Source organism: Phaseolus vulgaris, chromosome 7 (genome assembly GCF_051622355.1).
Source record: "Phaseolus vulgaris cultivar YP4 chromosome 7, ASM5162235v1, whole genome shotgun sequence".
Taxonomy (NCBI): domain Eukaryota; kingdom Viridiplantae; phylum Streptophyta; class Magnoliopsida; order Fabales; family Fabaceae; genus Phaseolus; species Phaseolus vulgaris.
The window spans coordinates 44,538,234-44,558,564 of NC_143504.1; the positions used below are offsets into that span (position 1 = coordinate 44,538,234).

General features: G+C 30.5%; 2 protein-coding genes and 1 non-coding gene across 4 annotated transcripts; all 3 read left to right on the top strand.

Moving 5' to 3' along the window:
• Window positions 1-7,605: 7,605 nt before the first annotated feature.
• LOC137828794 (putative xyloglucan endotransglucosylase/hydrolase protein 32) lies at window positions 7,606-10,110 on the top strand. The gene is made up of 4 exons (XM_068635495.2): window positions 7,606-7,926; window positions 8,016-8,116; window positions 8,228-8,445; window positions 9,117-10,110. Exons 1-4 carry the CDS (start codon window positions 7,614-7,616, stop codon window positions 9,481-9,483), a joined length of 999 nt encoding a protein of 332 aa, XP_068491596.1. The 5' UTR covers window positions 7,606-7,613; the 3' UTR covers window positions 9,484-10,110.
• A 1,328-nt stretch (window positions 10,111-11,438) lies between these two features.
• On the top strand, window positions 11,439-11,529 carry TRNAY-GUA (transfer RNA tyrosine (anticodon GUA)). The gene is given in 2 exon segments: window positions 11,439-11,475; window positions 11,494-11,529. It is a non-coding gene; the product is annotated as a tRNA-Tyr (tRNA).
• Window positions 11,530-14,499: 2,970 nt separating this feature from the next.
• LOC137828795 (uncharacterized) lies at window positions 14,500-17,197 on the top strand. Of its 2 annotated transcripts, none has more exons than XM_068635497.2 (4): window positions 14,500-14,625; window positions 14,722-14,799; window positions 14,904-14,999; window positions 16,985-17,197. In XM_068635497.2, the coding sequence occupies exons 1-4, from the start codon at window positions 14,623-14,625 to the stop codon at window positions 17,054-17,056; spliced, it is 249 nt and encodes an 82-aa protein (XP_068491598.2). In that variant the 5' UTR covers window positions 14,500-14,622; the 3' UTR covers window positions 17,057-17,197. The 2 variants fall into 2 exon arrangements, with proteins under 2 accessions (XP_068491598.2, XP_068491597.2); XM_068635496.2 differs by having other exon boundaries at window positions 14,501-14,625; window positions 16,982-17,197.
• Window positions 17,198-20,331: the final 3,134 nt, after the last annotated feature.

Sequence of the window (20,331 nt, forward strand, 5' to 3'; positions counted from 1 at the left end):
ATAATTATTACTATTATTATTTAATTATGTATTTTTTTATATATTATTATAATTTTTTAATTTTTAAAATATAATTAGATAAAATAAGAATATTGTATCGTCGATATCGACTGAGTCAATCTCGGTACTACACCGACCGTTCCATTCAAAGAACATAATAAATACACTAAATAGCAACACTTACAAGTAGCATTGAATGAGTCAATAAATATCTCGAAATATGCAGGAATAACTTATTAACTGAAAAATACAAATTCCTGATATTAAGGAACTATTGTGCATAAGTTAACAACGGATGTGGCATCAACATCAAGGCCCACAAGCCAATACAAAAAATAAAGGGCAGTTTCTTCCTGCACCCCACATTTTTCTTCTTGCACCCCACACTCTTATGCAAAGACTAAATTGCCCCTATTAATTTTAAAATTCGAAAAATACTTTAATCTAATAAAAACCCTATAAAGCACATACCAGTTTTCTTCTTGCACAATCGTCTTTGTCTTCTTCTTGTGCAACAACGACACCTCCAAACTGCAAAACTGCATTCTCCTTTCAATCTCACACATCTCTTGATGATTTAGAGTACTCTTGGCAAAGGTAAGTAATTTTTTTTTTTATTTCGGATCTGCACATCCATTTTTTTCTATGGATTAGTGTTTTTTCGCATTCCAGATTATAGAATCCGGTGGAATTTCGAATTATAGAATACAGATGAATTTCGGCTTATGAAATTCAGTAAAATTATGCTTCCGGTAAAATCCTGAATTTGTGGTTCCAGGAATGTTTCGGATTTGTGGTTTCAGGATTCTTCCAGATTGATGTTTCCGAAATACTAATTTGTTGTTTCGTGTTTGTGTTGGCTTAAATTAGTAAAGCATAATTGTATTGGGTTGAACTAGAGGAGTTGTGGGGTTGGGTTAGTATGCACTCATTCATTAGTTGGTAATTTGGTTAACTTGAATGATGTAATTGAACAAAAATGGTGAAGACTAGGAAAGGAGGTTCACAAGGTGATCGTCTATGTCCCACAACCTCTCTTAAAAGAAAAAGAAGACATGTTAATGAAAATGAAGAACATGAAGATGCAGAACATGTTGAACTTGAAGAAGTTGAACCCCAAATGGAGGTGGAGGATGAAGGCACACCTGAAGTAGAAGGTGAAGGTTATCCTAGAGGTCCACTAGATGGGACACTGTTGACAAGTTATGAAGACCATGTCGCCATGTAATTATGGAATGGTGTGGTAAGTAAATATGTTGTAATATGATACCTTTTCATTGTTAATTTGATACGATTTTGGTTGATTAAATTGTATATTTTATATGATTTTGGTTGATTAAATTAGGATTGAAGGGAGTTAAAATTGGTGTCTCATGGCTGAAAAATGAATAAGATGGGTACTCCTCGTCTTGGGATACTACCTGCAGTGTAGTTGTCAAGTTTAAATGGGCTTGTTGGGGCAAGCTATGACACGATAGACAAAGAATTGTTGTGTGCCTAAGTAGAAAGGTGGCACACAGAGACAAATTCCTTTCATCTGCCTATAGGTGAGTTGACCATCACATTAGATGATGTGTCGAATTTGTTGCACCTCCCTATTATCGGAAAATTTTACACATACCCGAGCTTAGATGCAGTTGCGGAGACCGATTTGCTTGTTCAGACTCGTCATTGTCAGGGCGGGCATGTGCGCCTAAGCTGGTTGAGGGAGGTGTATGAGGGCGCATGTATCAGGAGACAGTGGACCGTGGCTGCACGGGCATATTTGCCACACCTAGTAGGTTGCACCATCTTTGCAGATAAGAGTGCTAAATCAATTAATGTATCCTACCTGAGATTATTTGTAGATTTGAGGCGTACCGGGGAATAACTGTTTTGACCCACATGTAAACCCTAAACCTTTTAGCTTTTCAAGGGCCCATACAAAGTTATGATGACGTTCTGATGCGAGTAACATAAATGCAACACTGAAGGTCAATCCCGTTGAGGTAACACCAACAACTTCAAACAAGGGCATCTTATACCTATTAATTTTGTACATACTGTCCATCATCAATACAATGTTAAAGGCATTCAATAGCTTCACTGAATCAAGGTGTGTCCAAAATAAATCTTACACAACATTCGTCCCTTCTTTAAACCTAAACCAATGGACATACATATCTCGCTCAAGTAATATCATCAATTGTTGCATTTCAGTTCTATCACCTCGTATTGGTTTTTTTGTACAAATATCGTGCATTATAAACTTGCTTTATTGTAGTCACATTTTTCTCATTATGCTCTTTCATTGTTAGCAAAATATTTTTGGGCTTCACCGAATTGTTTGTTATGTCCATAAATATTGACTTCTCACTACATGTGAACCTACCAACATATGGATGATCAACCAATATATTTGCCAACTCATGATTATGAGACCTACAAATTAATTTCAATATTCATCATTCACCACTCTTTACTGGATACCCTCGTAATCTGAAAGGACAACCGCATTTCCTAGTTCCACTCTCAGTAACCAGTAATTCCTTCTTATATTGTTTATATTTACCTCCTCTCTCACAACCTAATAATACAAATGTCTCCCTTCCTCGTTGGCCAGTTGAAGTATCCAATCTCAATATTACAATAACAAAACCAAAGTGAAACACAACTTTTCTAACCCTCATGAAGAGCTCATCCCGAGTACGAAATACCTACAAAAGTTATCATAACAAATTATTTCATTTACCAATTAACAAACAACCTAACACATACTTTACAAACTTAACTTTACCTCATTTGTAGTAAACACACATGTACATTCATATCCCTTCGGTATATTGTCTATTGCTTTATTACATAATGACTTCTCAATATCATCATGTAGACTGTCCCACGCATCAACCTCATCATATAGTTCTTGTTCATATTATTCACTATTATCATTGCTTCTACAAATAAAAATATGAAACTAAATCATTGCATTCTGAATCCATGAATCCATAAGTCAAACAATTCATTCTTAATCCAACAATCCATAATTAAAAAAAAAGCCATTCCAGATCCAGAAATCCATAACTCAAAATTGCATTATGGATCCAGAAATATCTAATTCAAATTACACATTCCGGATTCAGAAATCCATAATACAAAAAAAGCATTCCAGATCCACCAATGCATAACATAAATTAGGCTTCCAGATTTAGCAATCCGGAAATCAATAATTTATGAAAACTTAGCTTCTGAAACACCCCCTTATCCAGAAAACAAAATTTAATCAATTACGGATTTATGAATTCGTAGCACATTATCGGATCCCGATTTCCGGTAACCACGAAATCTCCATAACCACTAATGTTCCTATAAAAAAACTTAATTCTTACCTCTATAAACCAAGCAACACTTCCGCAACGTAGCCTACTCCTCCACCTTGCTCTGAACAACTATAAAGACCCTCCACCAACGGTTGACATTCAATGATGAAGATAAACAGCGGCAAAGAAAGTTCAGCATGATGCCCCTTTTCAAATAATAGGTCAAGGTCTTGGGATATTGAAAATTGTGAGGGTTCAGGAAGAGAAACATCGGGGTGTAGGAAGAAAAAGCCTAAATAAAGAATAAGGTACTTTTTTACATTCTACTAAAATACACCTAAATTAGAGCACTGAATTGTGTCAAAGTGTAACTGCAGGTACCCCAACCGAGCATCAACATTATAGAAAGAAGACTTAAAGAATTTTAAGATCAGTAACACGTCTATAATATTTGGACCCTCAACCTATACATGTACTAATATAAAATATGTACATAAAAAAGAAATATTCTAAAATTATCTTTAATAGATTTTGGTTTATTGACAGTAGATGGATAATACATTCTTATTTAGTAAACAATCTGCTTTCTTTTCTAATTCTGAGTTTTCATAAATTTAAATCAATGAACAGGTTAAAAGATTTTATAAGAGTCTTTTTCGAAATAAAAGTGACCTTTCACTAAAGCAACTAAGACAAATGTTAAATAAATAATATCAAAATGTTATTATTATTATTATTATTATTTACTTCAATATATTTACTAGTTAGTTTTTTAGTAACTTAAAATTTAGTCATTTCTAATATAAAACATTTAATATTTTAAATTAACTCATTGAAATTGATATCTCCAAAAAAAATATTGTTTTTTATACCCTACCTTTAATAGGTATTGTGTTACTTTTAAATTGACTTAATTCTATCTGATATACCTCCAAATATATCTTAATAAAATATGATTATGTTAATTCAAAAGTAATAAAGTAACTGTGAATATCAGATTATCATATTTATTAAATATTGGATATTAAAATCACTGCAAAATATAAAGGTATCAATTTAAGTTTTAGAAATACCAAAAACAATTTTTTTTTAAAAATATTGACTTGGAAAGATTATGTCTTAGTAAGTATTTATAAACTATTTTTTGTTATCACGATTTTGAAATATTAATTTTAGTTAAAATTTAAATTAAATAAAATGATTATGTGGCCAAAAGCTTTTCTTTCCAAAAGAAATTCCTAATAAATTTAATATAAAGTCCTCCTCCAAACTCAAAGGTTTCCTTTTGATTCTTTGCTTTTAATCAAACTTTTTTTTGAATCATGTTTGATACAAAACGATCAAATATGATATTGTTTTCTTCCATTGCAAAACTAAGTTTCTTCATTCTGTGTTTACTTCTATGTTTAGTTTGAATAAGATGGAACACGATCTATGATCCATATTGGAGACTCCAATAGTTTTTTTACCTTAACAAAGAGGTAATTAGTAAATGCTACAGTCACAATCAGTGTTCATTACACAATCTTTTGGAGGTGACAAAGTCAAAGGACGGTGGAATCAATTTCACCAAATCAAGTAAAGAACAATCTCAAAAGCAAGATACATCAACTATTATACTACTTTCCAACAAAAAGAACTAGGTGTATCTTTCATGGCAAGTTAGCAACCAAATTGGGATTAGGACCATATTCTCAATAACGTAAAATAAAAAAACGTTTACCGTAACAAAGTTTATGCATCCCTTAGGTCTTATTAATATCATAGTAACAATTTTACTAAAAATCTTACATTAGAGATATTGACATTTCATACTATATTAGTATATAATTAATGTAAATTTTACTTGATTTTATAAGATTGAGTTTGACTTAAGTACACTAAAATCGTTTATAATTTATGTTAATGAGAATTTATTAGATTTATCAGATCATTTTCGAATAATCCATAAATAGGATAATCCATAAATATATAATATGACGTATGAGTTGACAATTTTCAGTGTAAAAATATTGATACAGATAAATGCAAAACCTAATTTTACGAACCTATTTTATAAAGTTTATTTTTAATAATGATACGGTAAGAAAGCAGTTTTTAGGAGAAGAAACAAATAAAGTGTGGCATCATATCATATAGATATGAGCTTTATGACTAGTGTCGGCTAAGACAAGGTGCCCCTACTGCCATCCTCATCACGCCCTTTCTCCGTGTTACCGACAGAGTAGTGTGTGTTTCCAATCGTGTGAATTTGTCTGCATGTATAGGTCAAGAAAAGAAGCCCTTGCAAGTTGTAAATGAAAATCCACTGCACACAAATCCCCATTATACATTTCTTTTTCCTGTCATGTCATGTTTTCTGTATATATAATTTGGGGTTCTATTATTGTTGTACATGTATTCCTTGCAACTCTATTTTTTTGTGGTTATTAATTTTATACATTGTGTTATGATGCAGCGGTGGTTATAGTTGGAAACTTGGTAGTGCCTTCTACTCTATAATGCATATGTCTTCTGATTTTCTGGTTTGCAAATGGGAAACCATGTTTTAATTTTCAGTACTCTTTGGTACCCAAGACTCTAAATTTTGTTAGATTCGTGGGACATTGGTTAGGGTCCACAATACCAAATACTTGAAGGAGGCACTCATCTTTCTGTTTCTGTATTTTTTTGTCTCTAAACATTTCAGAATCATTCATAAAATTTAGTTAATTCTTTATTTGGGGGTTATACCACTTTTGACTTGGAGAGTATGTATCATTAACTGTAGCCAAATATGGTAAACACACATCTTCATAGAAAGAAACTCTCATAAACTAATCCACTGTGATTGTTGCATCTGATTTTAATGAATTGGTACTATCTGATGGAAATTGAGTTGTTACCCTCTACCTAATTTTTTCAATTGATTCAGTGATAGAGTCCTCATCTTCCTGATAGCACCACAAAAAAAGGATAACATTAAACATTTAATTATGAAGGTTCACTTCCAAAGATTCAACTCCATAATTTGGCTATGTCAAGGAATCAATGAACTAAACAATTTAGTTTGCTCCAACCAAATAAACTACAGAAACATGAAGCAGTATTTTCTAGCAAATTGTGTCTACTCATCTTTCATCTTACAATTGATTTTGGCTAATTGATACTGGGTAAAACATTTGATGGTCTGTTGTTCGAATATGTAATTTGGTGTTTCAATCTATATGGATTCCTTTTCTTTATTGTTCATCTCAATTCTTGAGGCTAAGCTTATGAATCATCCGTCAGAGGGTTATTTCTGCGAGTCAATATTCAATTATGCTTTTGGTCGTGTGCCTCCTGATACCAAGATTTGGGACCATTATTGATCCTCACCCACCTCATTCATGAATTTTTCATAGGTTAAAACGCACCATTATTCACTTGGCCCACACCTCTTTCGCCTTAACTTATTATTTGTGCATTCATTTATTTGTTTAATTTTGGCCTCCACTTACAATTATGCTTCACTGAATAGTGACAGACACAATGAAGAGGGAAATGGTATGGTGAAAAGTGCAAAAAAATTGGGTTAATCCAGCGATTGCTTTCAGAGTTCTGACACATCTATCAGAAAGGCTTGTGCCATTTGTGCACCAAATTTCAGACCCCAAATTTGACAATTTCTCCGTTTGGAGAAATAAAGATAAAGTGTGTGTATTAAGACATGTATTTTTCTTCTTTTATTAAGAAGCCAAGTTGAATCCTCCTCCAAATAATGGTCACCGAACTGTAAGAAATACCAAAGATTTTTCAATGCTAAGTTACTAAGAACAAGATAAATTTAAAAATATGAATATGTAAGTAAAAGAAGGAGTGAGTATCAAGTTCTGGCTATTTAACCTATTTTTCTATTGGTATTACAGAGTAATATTAAAATAGTGCAAGGAATATTGTGAGTAAATAACATCATTGCATTGTATTTAGAACTATTTATTTAGAGATCCATGCAAACAGACTATTTAAGGCACCCCATCTACCCTCTCCTGCATACCATCAGCTTTTCTATGCTCTCCTACCACACTAAAAAGTTATCTGACATTAATAGTGAGAAGGAAAGTAGTTGCATTTGGGAAAAAGAGAATGACATAATTTAAGTGAACCAGCAAAGTGTAATTGAATGTAATCCAACAATTAAAGACCATCCATTTTGTCTGTAATGATCTATACTTAATTGTTGTTATGCTTAATTTTCTAATCCCTCCCAATTCTCCTCAGTGTCACAGTTAATTCTCATGGAGGGACCCACTGATTTTCTTATTTTTATCAAATTGTACTGCCATGCTCTCATTTCATATGCACTTTCTTCGAACAGTCCCTCTCCTTTTCACTCTCTCACCCTGCATTTATAATAGCAGCATCATTCTTCTTTCTGCTTACACTTTACCTTACTTACTCGCCTTTTCCTTCATGGCTCTGATACCTCTGTTTGCTATTTTATTCTTTATGGCCTCCCCAAGCAATGCTTACTGGCCACCTTCACCTAGTTACAGGCCAAGTTCCAAATTCAGGCCTGTGAACTTCTACAAAGGGTTCAGAAATCTTTGGGGTCCTCAGCACCAAAGCATTGACCAAAATGCATTAACATTATGGCTTGATAGAACCTCAGGTCTGAGTCTTTAGCTAAAATTCACTTTCAATTCATAATCATCAAATAAATATTTGTGATTCAAACGTGACACATCTTCTTGATAACAGGAAGTGGCTTCAAGTCAGTTCGTCCATTTCGATCCGGGTACTTTGGTGCTTCCATTAAGCTCCATCCTGGCTATACTGCAGGAGTTATCACAGCTTTCTATGTAAGTTATGATCAAAGGATTTTTTACAAAAGTATAAGTTGATTGATGGAAGTTTGTAGTTTTTCACATTCATTTTTAGTTCAAGTTTACAAATGATCTGATAAATGACAGCTTTCTAACAACGAGGCACATCCGGGCTTCCATGATGAAGTGGACATTGAGTTTCTTGGGACGACATTTGGAAAGCCTTACACTTTACAGACCAATGTTTATATAAGAGGAAGTGGGGATGGCACAATTATTGGCAGAGAAATGAAGTTCCACCTTTGGTTTGATCCTACACAAAACTTTCATCACTATGCTATACTTTGGAGTCCTAAGGAAATAATGTAAGTTACTTTACATTTTACAATGCATCTGTATGGTAGTGTTTGAAATGCCTGTATTTCTTAGTTAGAGAAGATAGGGTAGGAAAAAATTCATTTTCCACTGAAGCAGATAGAGAGAGGAAAAAAGGAATCAACACTATAACTTGGGCTACATTTGTGTCATGGATTTGACTGGCTCATAAAAAGGTACCACAGTATAGGCACGACTGAGTGAGAGTGATATTTTGGATGATGAAAAGGGAGAGAATTTTGTTTTCTCTTAAATTGAGGAAAGGAAAAGGGACACTTTATGACAGGGTTATTCATATAAAATCAAGATCACATCATGAACAACACCACATAGTATAAAAGTGGAACTATTAAAGTGTGGAATAAAGTATAAATCTATCCACTCTGATATACTTTGTGGCCTCTGAAGTTATTATAAAATTACTTCCACACTTTCCCCATAACATTAAAGTTTACTTTTCATGCATTAACACAGTAATATGAAAACTAATCAGAACTAACTGACATCAAATTCAATTTACATACAATAATCAGAAACCGTGTTGGATATCACATTATACAAAATTGTGTATGATATCATACAGCCACTGCCATATTATACATATGTGTGTATATATGTATTAATTAATTGCTTCTACTGACATTATGAATTTACATATCAGATTCCTTGTGGATGATATTCCCATAAGGAGGTACCCAAGAAAGAGTGCTGAAACATTTCCACTACGACCAATGTGGCTTTATGGTTCAATATGGGATGCCTCATCATGGGCAACAGAAGATGGAAAGTACAAAGCTGATTACAGATACCAACCTTTTGTTGCAAGGTACACTAACTTCAAGGTTGGTGGTTGCTCAGCCTATGCCTCTCGTTGGTGCCGTTTAGCCTCAGCCTCACCATATCGCTCTGGTGGCTTGACCAGACGCCAATACTGGACCATGAGAGGGGTGCAAAAATACCACATGGTCTATAACTATTGCCAAGATCCCAAAAGAGACCACAGACTAACACCTGAGTGTTGGGGGTAACACTTTCAAAACTCAATAATTGACTCTTCTATAATAAAATTTTGCAATGGTTGGTGGGTTAAATCATTGAATGATTCCTATAAATAAAATAATATTACGTGTTTATTGGTATGCAACACTATGTTACACCAAATCGGAATAATTGTGGAGTTTGATGTGGTAAAGGAAATTTGCAGTAAGTTCCTATTTGGTGTAGCAGGTGCATAATATTTTTTACTGATATGAAAGTAAGTCATTTTGCATAATTTTACTGTTCAAGAACCAAACTTTCTTCAATCACTACTCTCTGTGTGTGATTTGTTAATTATATGTGTTGTGGTGTCTCTTGGAAAGTTAGTTTTTAAATGGGAATGACATGAGATGGGGCCATTCCTTGACAACAACATTGATGCAAGTGTACGGATCCAAAGTTCAAGGGCCCTACTTGACAGAAGAAAAATTTGTAAAATATTTGTATTTTTCGTTTTTGTAGTATTTCTCTTTGGGGTTAGAACAATGAAAATAATGTCAGAAAAGTGTGTTCTTGTGTTACATTGTCATTTAATCTAAGAAATTAAAATATCTGTAGTTCTGAAACTCCAATGGGCCCTTTAATTTATTGCAAGGAAACTTCTACAGTTTTCAGGAGATTTTCTTCACTGGTTTTGCATGATTTGCTAGAATCTACTAACAATATTAATTTCAGATTGTTTCCTGGATCTAATTATCAAGTACCCATAAATGTGTGGCAAATTATTATTTTTTTCATTCTTTATATTTTGTGCATATTTACACATTTTTAATTGCAAAAGAAGTTATATATATAATTATTTCATTTTTAATGCAATTTTAATATATATATATATATATTCAATTTAAAGCAATTATGCAAATCTTCATGAGAATTTAAAGTTTCACTTATCACACAGAACGGACGACTTATAACAATACATAAAATTTCTCATTTTTTTTTTCATTTCAAGCATTCATAAGTCATGTCAATCCCTAATTCCCATTTAACATTTCAAACATAAAAACTATATATATTTTATAATAATTAAGCTGAAACAATTTAACATCTACATATTATTATAATACTTTAGAATAAATATGATTAATTGACAAATTAGTTACATATAAATATATATTTTGTTAGGAAAACTTCAGAATATTAAGTGTAAAATAAAAATAGTTAAAATAATAAATTGGAAAAGTTTTATTGTTATTTTTAAAATCCTAAACTACTTTATTATATAATAATATATCTTTAGTTAACTATAAGGGTTATGGATACTTTTCATGCAAGATGACATAGTTATTTTCAAAATGTAAACTGAATTTAATCTAAGATAAAATTATCGTTTTATTTACATCAACTATCAATTATTTTAAGTTTTTCTCTCAACTGCTAGTGATCTAAGTAAATAATAAAATATTAATGGTATGCAATTATAAATTGTATGACCTAATTAGTTAGTGATCCAATTATGTTAACTTCAAAGATTTTAGTTATAGATATTATCCAAACTAGGGACATATTAATGATAATAATAAAAGAATTTTATTTCCACACAATTTTTCCATCCCAAAAAGATTATGCTAGTTTTTTTTTTCTTAAAAAAACTACTAGTTTTAGTCAATAGAATATTTTCCAATACTTTTATTGTATAATCAACATAATATTAACAACACATAATCACCATCCTTTTGACTTTTTTTAATATAAAAATTTTGAGAGTTGAACTTGACTTATAAATTTAGACCATGAGGGTGTCAACAATGGTTTATTAGTGAAGGCTAAGAGTCAAATCAGGTATTTTTTTAAGGACTATTTGATACAAATTAAGCTAATTCTTACTATTAATTCCCTACATTTTTTTTTTAGAGAAGAAAATTCTTTTGAAATGAAAGAAATAATTAAATGTGGTGGTGCAGTAAAAACATAATTAAATTAAATAGATGTGAATATTAACAAACCGACCTTAGCTCAGTTGGTAGAGCGGAGGACTGTAGTGGGAATTCCATCAGATAATCCTTAGGTCGCTGGTTCGAATCCGGCAGGTCGGAATTTTTAATCACACACATTTGAACCTTTTAAATTTTAATTTTTCTATCACACTTTATACTTACTGAAAAATCTAATTTTATTTAGTTAATAATTTACAAAATTAACTGAGAAATTAAATAACTTGTAGTTAAAAAGTTAGTAACTAACAACTAGAATTTGTTAAATAAATTGGTCAATATAAAAATGATTGAAATCAAAATATTTAAACATAATTTCATATTTAATTTATTTTAATTGAAAATAATATACCAGAAGTATTTATAATTTAGTTTTTTTAATTAGTTTTAATCCCACATTCTATTTAGTTTAAACAAGTATTTTGATTTTTATTTATTTTTAATTCTTATATTTTAGTAGTCTGTTGTTAATCTTATCATATAATATTTTTACAAAATTAATATCATATTCTGTAAATTAATATTAACAAAATTTTACTTTATTTTTATAGTTTTTTTTCAAAATTATATATAAATCATATAACTTTTCTAAAATTAATATTCTGATACAAATATTTTACCTAAAAATATATTTGAATAATAATAATTTTTTTATATTTTAATTATTATATAATTTAAATTTGTATGTAAGTATTATATATTAAGAAAGTAGAGAAGATATTTGTCTATGCTATGATGTTAAACTTAACTCCATTCTAAGATTTATTTTTAATTCTTATATTTTATTTATATTTTACTATTTTGTTGTTAATCTTATATCATATCATAAAACATTTTTACAAAATTAATATCATATTATTTAAATTAATATTAACAAAATTGTGCACAATTTTACTTTATTTGTATAGTTATTAGTTTTTTTTTCAAAATTATAAATAAATCATATAATTTTTCTAAAATTAATATTATGATACAAATATTTTACTTTAAAATATATTTGAATAATAATATTTTATATTTTAATTATTATATAATTTAAATTTGTATGTAAGTATTATATATTAAGAGAGGAGAGAAGAGATTTGTCCATGCTATTATGTTAAACTTAACTCCATTCCTAACACAAGAAACATACACACTGTTGTATTAGCACAACAAATAATACATATTACATCTGAATAGGATAAGATATAAGATAGAATATATAGAATATAATTAGAATAAGATATGATATTCATAAATTGGTACCAACCAACTAGTCTACATAGGAAGTGTTTATCAATAAAACAAGGCAGTTTCTTCCTGAATACATATTTTTTTCCTGCACCCCACTAATATTATATAAACACTAAATTATCCTTATTATGTTTTAAAATTTAAAAAATGTGTCTGACAGAATGTATACTTAAAAAGCTCTTCTTGCGCAGTCACCATCATCTTTTTCTTGCGCAGCCGCAACTAACGCAGACTCCATTATCTCTCACATTGCCTTTCAATCTCACATATGTCTTTGGTAATTTAGAGTGGTCTTTCCAACTTATGACTTCAGTAAAAAAATTTGTTTCCAGATCTCTATATTATTTTCTCTTCCGAATTTTTCTTTCCACACTTCATCTTTATTATTCTAAACAATGCAATTCGATACTTTTAGGAAAGAGAGAATTCGTAAACGTTTTTTCATATCCAAAATTATGGGTTCCATTATAATTTTGGATTAAGAAGGGATAAATATAACAATTACTTTATCAAAATAATTTTTACTCAACTTTAAATATAGACGGTGGGATTAAGAAGGGGAGACTTTAACACTGCATATATATCCGCATTGTTTGTAATTTAGTTTAACTTAAATGATGTTATTAAACAAAAATGGTGAAAACTAGGGGAAGAGGTTCACAAGATGTACATCCCACAACCTCTCTTAAAAGCACAACATGTTAAAGAAGATAAATAATATGTTGAACATGATGATGCACAACATGTTGAACCCTGTTACTTGTAGTGTTGTCTAAGTGCATCATGACCTTATTCGTCCAAGCCTTAACAAACTTTTCTTTATGTGGATTTAGCTAAGTATTAATCACATATTTAGTAAATACAGATCATGGTGAATAAACAACATTAAATGCCTCCACACGATGTCCATAGGACTCTACATTTCTAACTAAACATACTTTAAAAACTTAACTTTATCTCATCTGTAGTAAACACATTTGTACATTCATATCCCTTCAATATATTGTCTATTGATTTGTTAGATAATGACTTCTCAATATCATCATCATGTTGACCATCCTACACATCAATCCCATCATATAGTTATTTTCAAATTCTTCACTATTGTCCATGTTTCTACAAATTAAAAAAATGAAATTAAATCATTGCATTCTGATCCATAAATCCATAAGTCAAACAATTCATCCGGATCCAGCAATCCATAATTCAAAAAAACCATTATGGAACCAGAAATCCGTAATTCAAAATATGCATTCCAGATCCAGAAATCAATAATTCAAATTATGTATTCCGGATTCAGAAATCCATAATACAAAAAACACATTCCGAATCCACCAATCCGTAACACACATTAAGCTTCCAGATTCAGCAATCCGAAAATCAACAATATATGAAAACTTTGCTTTCAGAACACCCCTTATCCAAAAAATAAAAAATTAATCAATTCTACATTGATGAATCCGTAACACATTACCGAATCTTGATTTCCAGTAACCATGAAATCTCCACAACCACCAATGCTCCTAAAACAAACTTAATTTTTACCTCTAGAACCCAAACAACACTTCGACAACGTACCTTGATCCAAACAACTACCAAGACCCTCCACCAGTGGTTGATATTCAATGAAGAAGATGAACAGTGGCAAAGAAAATCCAACATGGTGCCTCTTTTCCAATAATAGGTCAAAGTCAGTTTTGAGATTTTTAAAATTATGGGTGCAGGAAGAAAAATGTAGGGTGCTGGAAGAAGAAGCCATTAAATAATTATTCGGTGGGCTTTGATTCCTTTTGCAGTCCATGGACCATAATGAATGGGCCGAATAGTGTAAATTCGAACACATACATAGTTTTGGAAGTAGTTGTTGAATGATCAAATAGTCTCTCTTTCCAAACAAACCTCGCTTCTATTGGGAATTGTGGTGTTGAATCAACTGTTCTTGGTTGTTCCGTACTCAACATGGTAGGATTATCTTTGATTCTCTCATTCTTTCCATTTCTGTGATCAATTCTGTGTTTTCTTCTAATTTTATACAAAATTGAATTTGCGATACCCCAGGTTTGCTTGGCTTGTTTGTTGCCCCTCTTTCTGGTTCCGATAGTTAATATTCTCCCTATTCTCTTCGATATTATCATGGTAAGTACATGTTTTTATTACTTTACATGAAATTATGGTGATTAATGAAATTTATGGTTATACGAGATGTTTGAGTGGTTGTTGATCTGTAATTCTGTTTTCAGGGAAAGATCTATCGGGTTTTTGGTTGGGAGTACAGGAAACCAGAGAGGGTTCCTCCTGCATGTCCATACAAGCCTCCAACTACTGGTGTTAGTAAAGTAAGTGAATGTCTAATGTTAATTGTTTAATTTCTATGCATTGGATGGAGATAGGTAGAGGTAGTGGTTTCAAATTTTTCACTGACATACTAACATAAATAATTAGCATTTGCATCTAAAAAAATTAGAAATCATGATCTCTATGACTTTGAAATAGTTATTGTCCTATTAAAAATGACAAGACTTTTGTCAGTGACAATTAGAAATCATGATATGTATGACATTGAAATAGTTATTATGGAATTAAACAAACTGTTTTTGCGGGTAACAATGACAAGATTTTTCAGTGGCTCAATTTGGAGGTTTGGAAAGGAGATTTTGTTGTTAATGGTAGGGTGGAGTAATGTATGTATGATTTCATCCTGAACAACAACGATACTTATTGTCTTTTAGTATGTAGGAATTAGGAAATAATCAATGCGATTCTGGGTTTTGAATTCCTCATTGGCCATGTGTGGGACTGATGCCACACTTTATAACCTGAAAGGATTGGGGAATGTGATTGTAAAGAAAAGAAAGATGGAATTCAACAGAATTTAATTGATTTAAGACATTTTATGTCCTTATTAATCATCATGGTTGAAAAAAATACCCTTTAATTTAGCTTCATCTAAAGACAAATCTACTAAACGGTTTGTTTGTTTAAAGAGAAAATATTTGACTTTCCAACCTCTAAAAACAATCACGTTATCTACTCCTCCATGTCCGAGGAGTGTTGGAGTCACGAAAGACATTTTTTAAATTCCACACTTTAGCAGGATAACGGTCACATGTCCTATGCGTGTCAGTATCAGACGTGGGACATTGAAGAGCCGTAACCATGCTTCATATAGCTGTTGTAGAAGTATTACTGGGACATAATGTTCTGGAATAGAATTCGAGAAAGAGAATCAATCTTTGTATTATGATATCAAGATAATCCCTCTAAGCTATTTTAGTTGCATTTGCATATTATAGTTTTGTACAGTTTCCACAATGAGAGTTTGCGACTGAACTATCAAGGTAATCTCTTAGCTATTTTAGTTGCACTTGCACATGATCATCATGTACCAGTTTCCACAATGGGATCTTGGTACTATGCGCTATAGGATAATGCGGAGATCTGGTTCCAAATTTTCTTTTTCTTGGCGATTTGTTCTGAAATCTGTCCGCCAATGGGATTTAGAACTTGAATTCTGTAAAATTTGAATATTGATGCCTTCATTTATCATTCTGATCCAGTTCCAAGTGAAAATTGATGGGTCAGAGTCAAAGAAGTTGAACATTGTGCCTAAAAGAGTTGGGAAAGAGGAAAACCTAATCCTTATAAATGAATAGGGTGATTGATGTGGAATTCCTTGATTAACTCTAGACTTTTGTGGCCAGGTCTCCTGTTATGTTACAAATTTGAATGAAAAAAGAGTTGGTTGTATTATTTTCAACTTTATCATATTTGGTACTACTTAATTTGTTTTGACGGATAATGAAGTATAATTGGTCAAATCAATGAGACTTGAGTTTAGTGATGTCTATTCTACTATCTTTTATCTTATGTTACATGATTGCTGGGGGTTAGTCACTTGCAAAGACTACTATTATGTCAGGAACAATTTTAGGGCGATGTTCAATTGTGTGTTCTTCAGTATAATATTTGGCTTACCTGACAAGGGTTTTTGTTATCAATGATGATATGGATCTCCCAATTGAGAAAAATCTATTCTGTTGTCAATTATTTGTTTTTCTCAAACATGCAATATTGTAACGGTTAGTTAGGCTTTAGGCACCCCCTACCAAGTAGTGACCCTTCAGTTGTGCTTCTTGTAAGTTGGTGCCCTTATGACATGATAGATTCTGTTTTTTTCTTTTTAGTTTGTGCCTGCCTCGTGCATAATGCTTGTGTTGATATGTTTGTGCATGCTTATAATTTTGTTTTGATGATTTAGCATATGAAGCTTCCATGAACTCAAATGTGAACTGACATTACAAAATTGTTATGTTATTAGCAGGCTGAGGCAGATGTTGAACCTATTTCAGCAGATCCTGTTAAACCTGGAACTGTAGATGTCAAAAAGGATTAATCTGGGTAGCACATTCTGTAAGGTTTGTCAAGATTAAAAAGTACGATAACATCTCATGGTTCATGTCTGTAACTTTTATCAAATATCTTGTCTTGTCATGATGTGTGAAAATATAAATATATAAAAAATGTTTGGTTGTAAGTTTATGTTACTTAATTTTAAAGAAAAAGTAAGTTTCACTGAAAGTAAAAGAAAATGTAATTTATGGATGACTTTAAGAATCTCAAATTTAACTTCAATTTGTCAAAATATAGTAATCGGATTTTGATCTAATAATTTCGAGATGTTATGCGCAATTATTTGTAGATAGTAAGTGTATGAATACGTGAAATTTGACTGCAACTAACTCAACTCAACTTGCTGAAACAAAAACGAGTCATGATCAATGGTAAATTACGTATTAATATATGTTAGAGCATTTAAATCCATGTGTATTGAGAAATTTAAGAGGAATTATTGTGAGGATTTTTGTTCGAAGATTCTCACTTATAGTTTAGTCATTAAATTTAATTATGTTTACGATTTAACAAAATTCATTGATTGTGTTGCCACATAAACAAAAAGGCCAAGTAGCTTAGGTCACCAAAGAAACAAAAATGTTTAGCCACTGTATATGGACTATTTCATTTCATTTTAACATACATAATCCATCAAGCAATTAAAGTTTTATGCAATTTTGTAAAAGAAATGTCTATTTGTTCAACCTATTAAGGTTATATCCCTTCATGAGATATTTTTTACACTCCTACTAAATTTAATAATCATGCTCGTTAATATAAAGCTTTTATCCTATCAATTATTTGGCTTTTAAAATAATATATATGTATACTCCTGTTTGAAGGGTTGGTTGAGCTCCCATGACATATAATGTCTTAATAAGAGTATTCCTAATTGTCATAATCATAAAGAACTTAATAAAAATGGATTACTGGTAAGAAGTATGGTATACAAGTTCTTCAAAAAAAAATGGAAGCGTAAAACTTATTACCATCTTAGAAGGGGTCTAATAATATGAATCATACAAGGAAAGTGTTCAGAGAGAGAGAGAGAGATTTAAAGAGAACATTTTTTAAATAGAATTCTAAGAGTATACACAATTTCTCTTTTATAAAAGAATTTTACAAACACTCTTATCAAACCTTATCTTAAAAAATTACAAGGATTCTTTTATTATGATAATATTAGAATCCTTTTGTAAAATAATATTTGGTAAGAGTATTAGTAAATTCCATCAATAAACAGTTTTCATGCTTTCCTTTCACTCCCTCGCTTCTCGTCTCCGTAGACTTCAAGCTCGGATGGTACTTGCAAAAGACACTTCGACGCTTAAGTGAGTTTTTGGTATTTGACACTCGGTGCTATTAGTACTGAATGATGACGTACCTATTTCTTAAAATTTGTGCTTATTTATATGATTATCATGCTTGATTACGATTTAGTTTTGTTATTCTTCTAATAAATTTAATGATTTTGCTCATGTCGGTCGGCTGCGACCGGATGGTGGGACTCCCACCTTGTCCGGCCCCGACCGGTACATGAACACTTTTAATCTTTGTTTTTCTTTTGCTGTAAAAACATAGATACTATTAAAAGAGTTGTTTGATTCAAAAGAAAAATAAGTAAAAAGAATAGACCATGATAAACATTATGATGGTAGAGAAAAGAGAGAAATATATATATATATATATATATATATTAAAAGTGATACAAATATAATTTAGAACTAAGAAGCATAAATAAAATAAAATGAAGTGATGAATAATGCAAGACTAATATAATAATATTGGAAGAACCAAGAAATAAGAAACAAGTAATTACCACGAAAAAGATACCACTATAATAAATATAATTAAGAGGTTACCACACAAAAATGACAAGTAAAAGTAATAAAAGAAATATTATGAAAAAAAAAATCATTTTTACTAGAGAGATAACTAAAGAAATAATCCTAAGAATTTCCTTTCTTAAGCAAATATATCCTTTTGAAGTGTGTGAAATATGAATTAAAACACAAAATAATATATTTGAATTTATAAACTAGTAAGAGTAAAAGAGATAAAAGGTAAAAAAGAGTTAAAAGAAGCCAATTTCTTAAGTATTATCAATAATAAGTGAAATAAATATGTCACAACAACAAATTCTTTATATAAAGATAAAAGATGATTTGTATAAGAAAAAAATATCGAAAAAGTAAAAAAAAAATTGAATAAGAATTTATAAAAGAAGTTTGCACAAAAATACCTATCGCATTTTAGAATAGAAATTCATTTTGAGTTAGCCTATTATATAATTTTTTTAATCAAAGTAAAATACCCATTAAAGCAAAATCAGTAAAAATAAATAAGAAAACCTTAGAATATTACAAAAAGGAATTTAACAACTTTTTGAAAAAAAATTCTAATTTAATCTAGTAAATTCCCATGCTCAAAATATCTCCAAAATAAAAAGAAGATAGCTTAAAAAATAAAATTATAAATCTTTAAGTAGTGTTTAGAATGAATTAGATATTCATAACTTGTCACATAAAAACTAATAAAAAAAAAGAGCATAAATACAATCTAACATAAAATCAAGATATTATCAAATTATATATGTATAAGTGTATCAGCTTCCGACCTAAACTCAAAAAATGTTTTCTAGTAGAATCCCATTTATAAAATGCACAACATCTTTAAAAACAAGTACACAAGAATACTTTTTTTATCTTATATAATTGATGCATAAATTAAGGGATATTAAATAAACATATTTAAATATTTTTATTAAAATAAAGGATACAAATCACTTAACAAATAATATTAAATAATTCTCTACATTTAGAAATACTTTTTTTATAAATAATATTTAAGGATATTTACTGAAATAACTAAGATGTATGCAATTTAGAAGATAGAGAAGGAGTAATATAAAAAAAAAATGCATTTATTCATTCTTAATATCACTTGGTTTGGGTGGCTGAAATATATGAGTGTGATTGATGCAAACCATCTTGGGTTTAATGCTCTCAGCTTTTCAATAGCAATATGTATTCATTTACTCACACCCCATAGTCACGGTTATTCTGCCACGCCCTATAACTCCTCAACTGCATAACTACTTATTCACCTTCAAATTCAACCTAATAATTTCACAAAATTTCAGATTCACATAATTTCAAATAATGGGATATTTATTATAAATCATATTAAGTTGTTCAAAATCAAAATTTTCAATTTGTACATAAACTTGTTTTAACTTACATAAAAATTTATTTCATTTTTAGCTTCTTATTTTTA

What these genes read in the sequence shown, in the direction of transcription:
- LOC137828794 (XM_068635495.2), top strand. Translation starts at nt 7,614, where the DNA reads ATGCACTTTCTTCGAACAGTCCCTCTCCTTTTCACTCTCTCACCCTGC. An exon ending in ATGGCTTGATAGAACCTCAG is followed by an intron (nt 7,927 to 8,015) that starts GTCTGAGTCTTT and finishes TCTTGATAACAG; the next exon opens with GAAGTGGCTTCAAGTCAGTT. An exon ending in GAGTTATCACAGCTTTCTAT is followed by an intron (nt 8,117 to 8,227) that starts GTAAGTTATGAT and finishes GATAAATGACAG; the next exon opens with CTTTCTAACAACGAGGCACA.
- LOC137828795 (XM_068635496.2), top strand. An exon ending in TTCTCTTCGATATTATCATG is followed by an intron (nt 14,800 to 14,903) that starts GTAAGTACATGT and finishes TTCTGTTTTCAG; the next exon opens with GGAAAGATCTATCGGGTTTT. An exon ending in CAACTACTGGTGTTAGTAAA is followed by an intron (nt 15,000 to 16,981) that starts GTAAGTGAATGT and finishes TTATGTTATTAG; the next exon opens with CAGGCTGAGGCAGATGTTGA.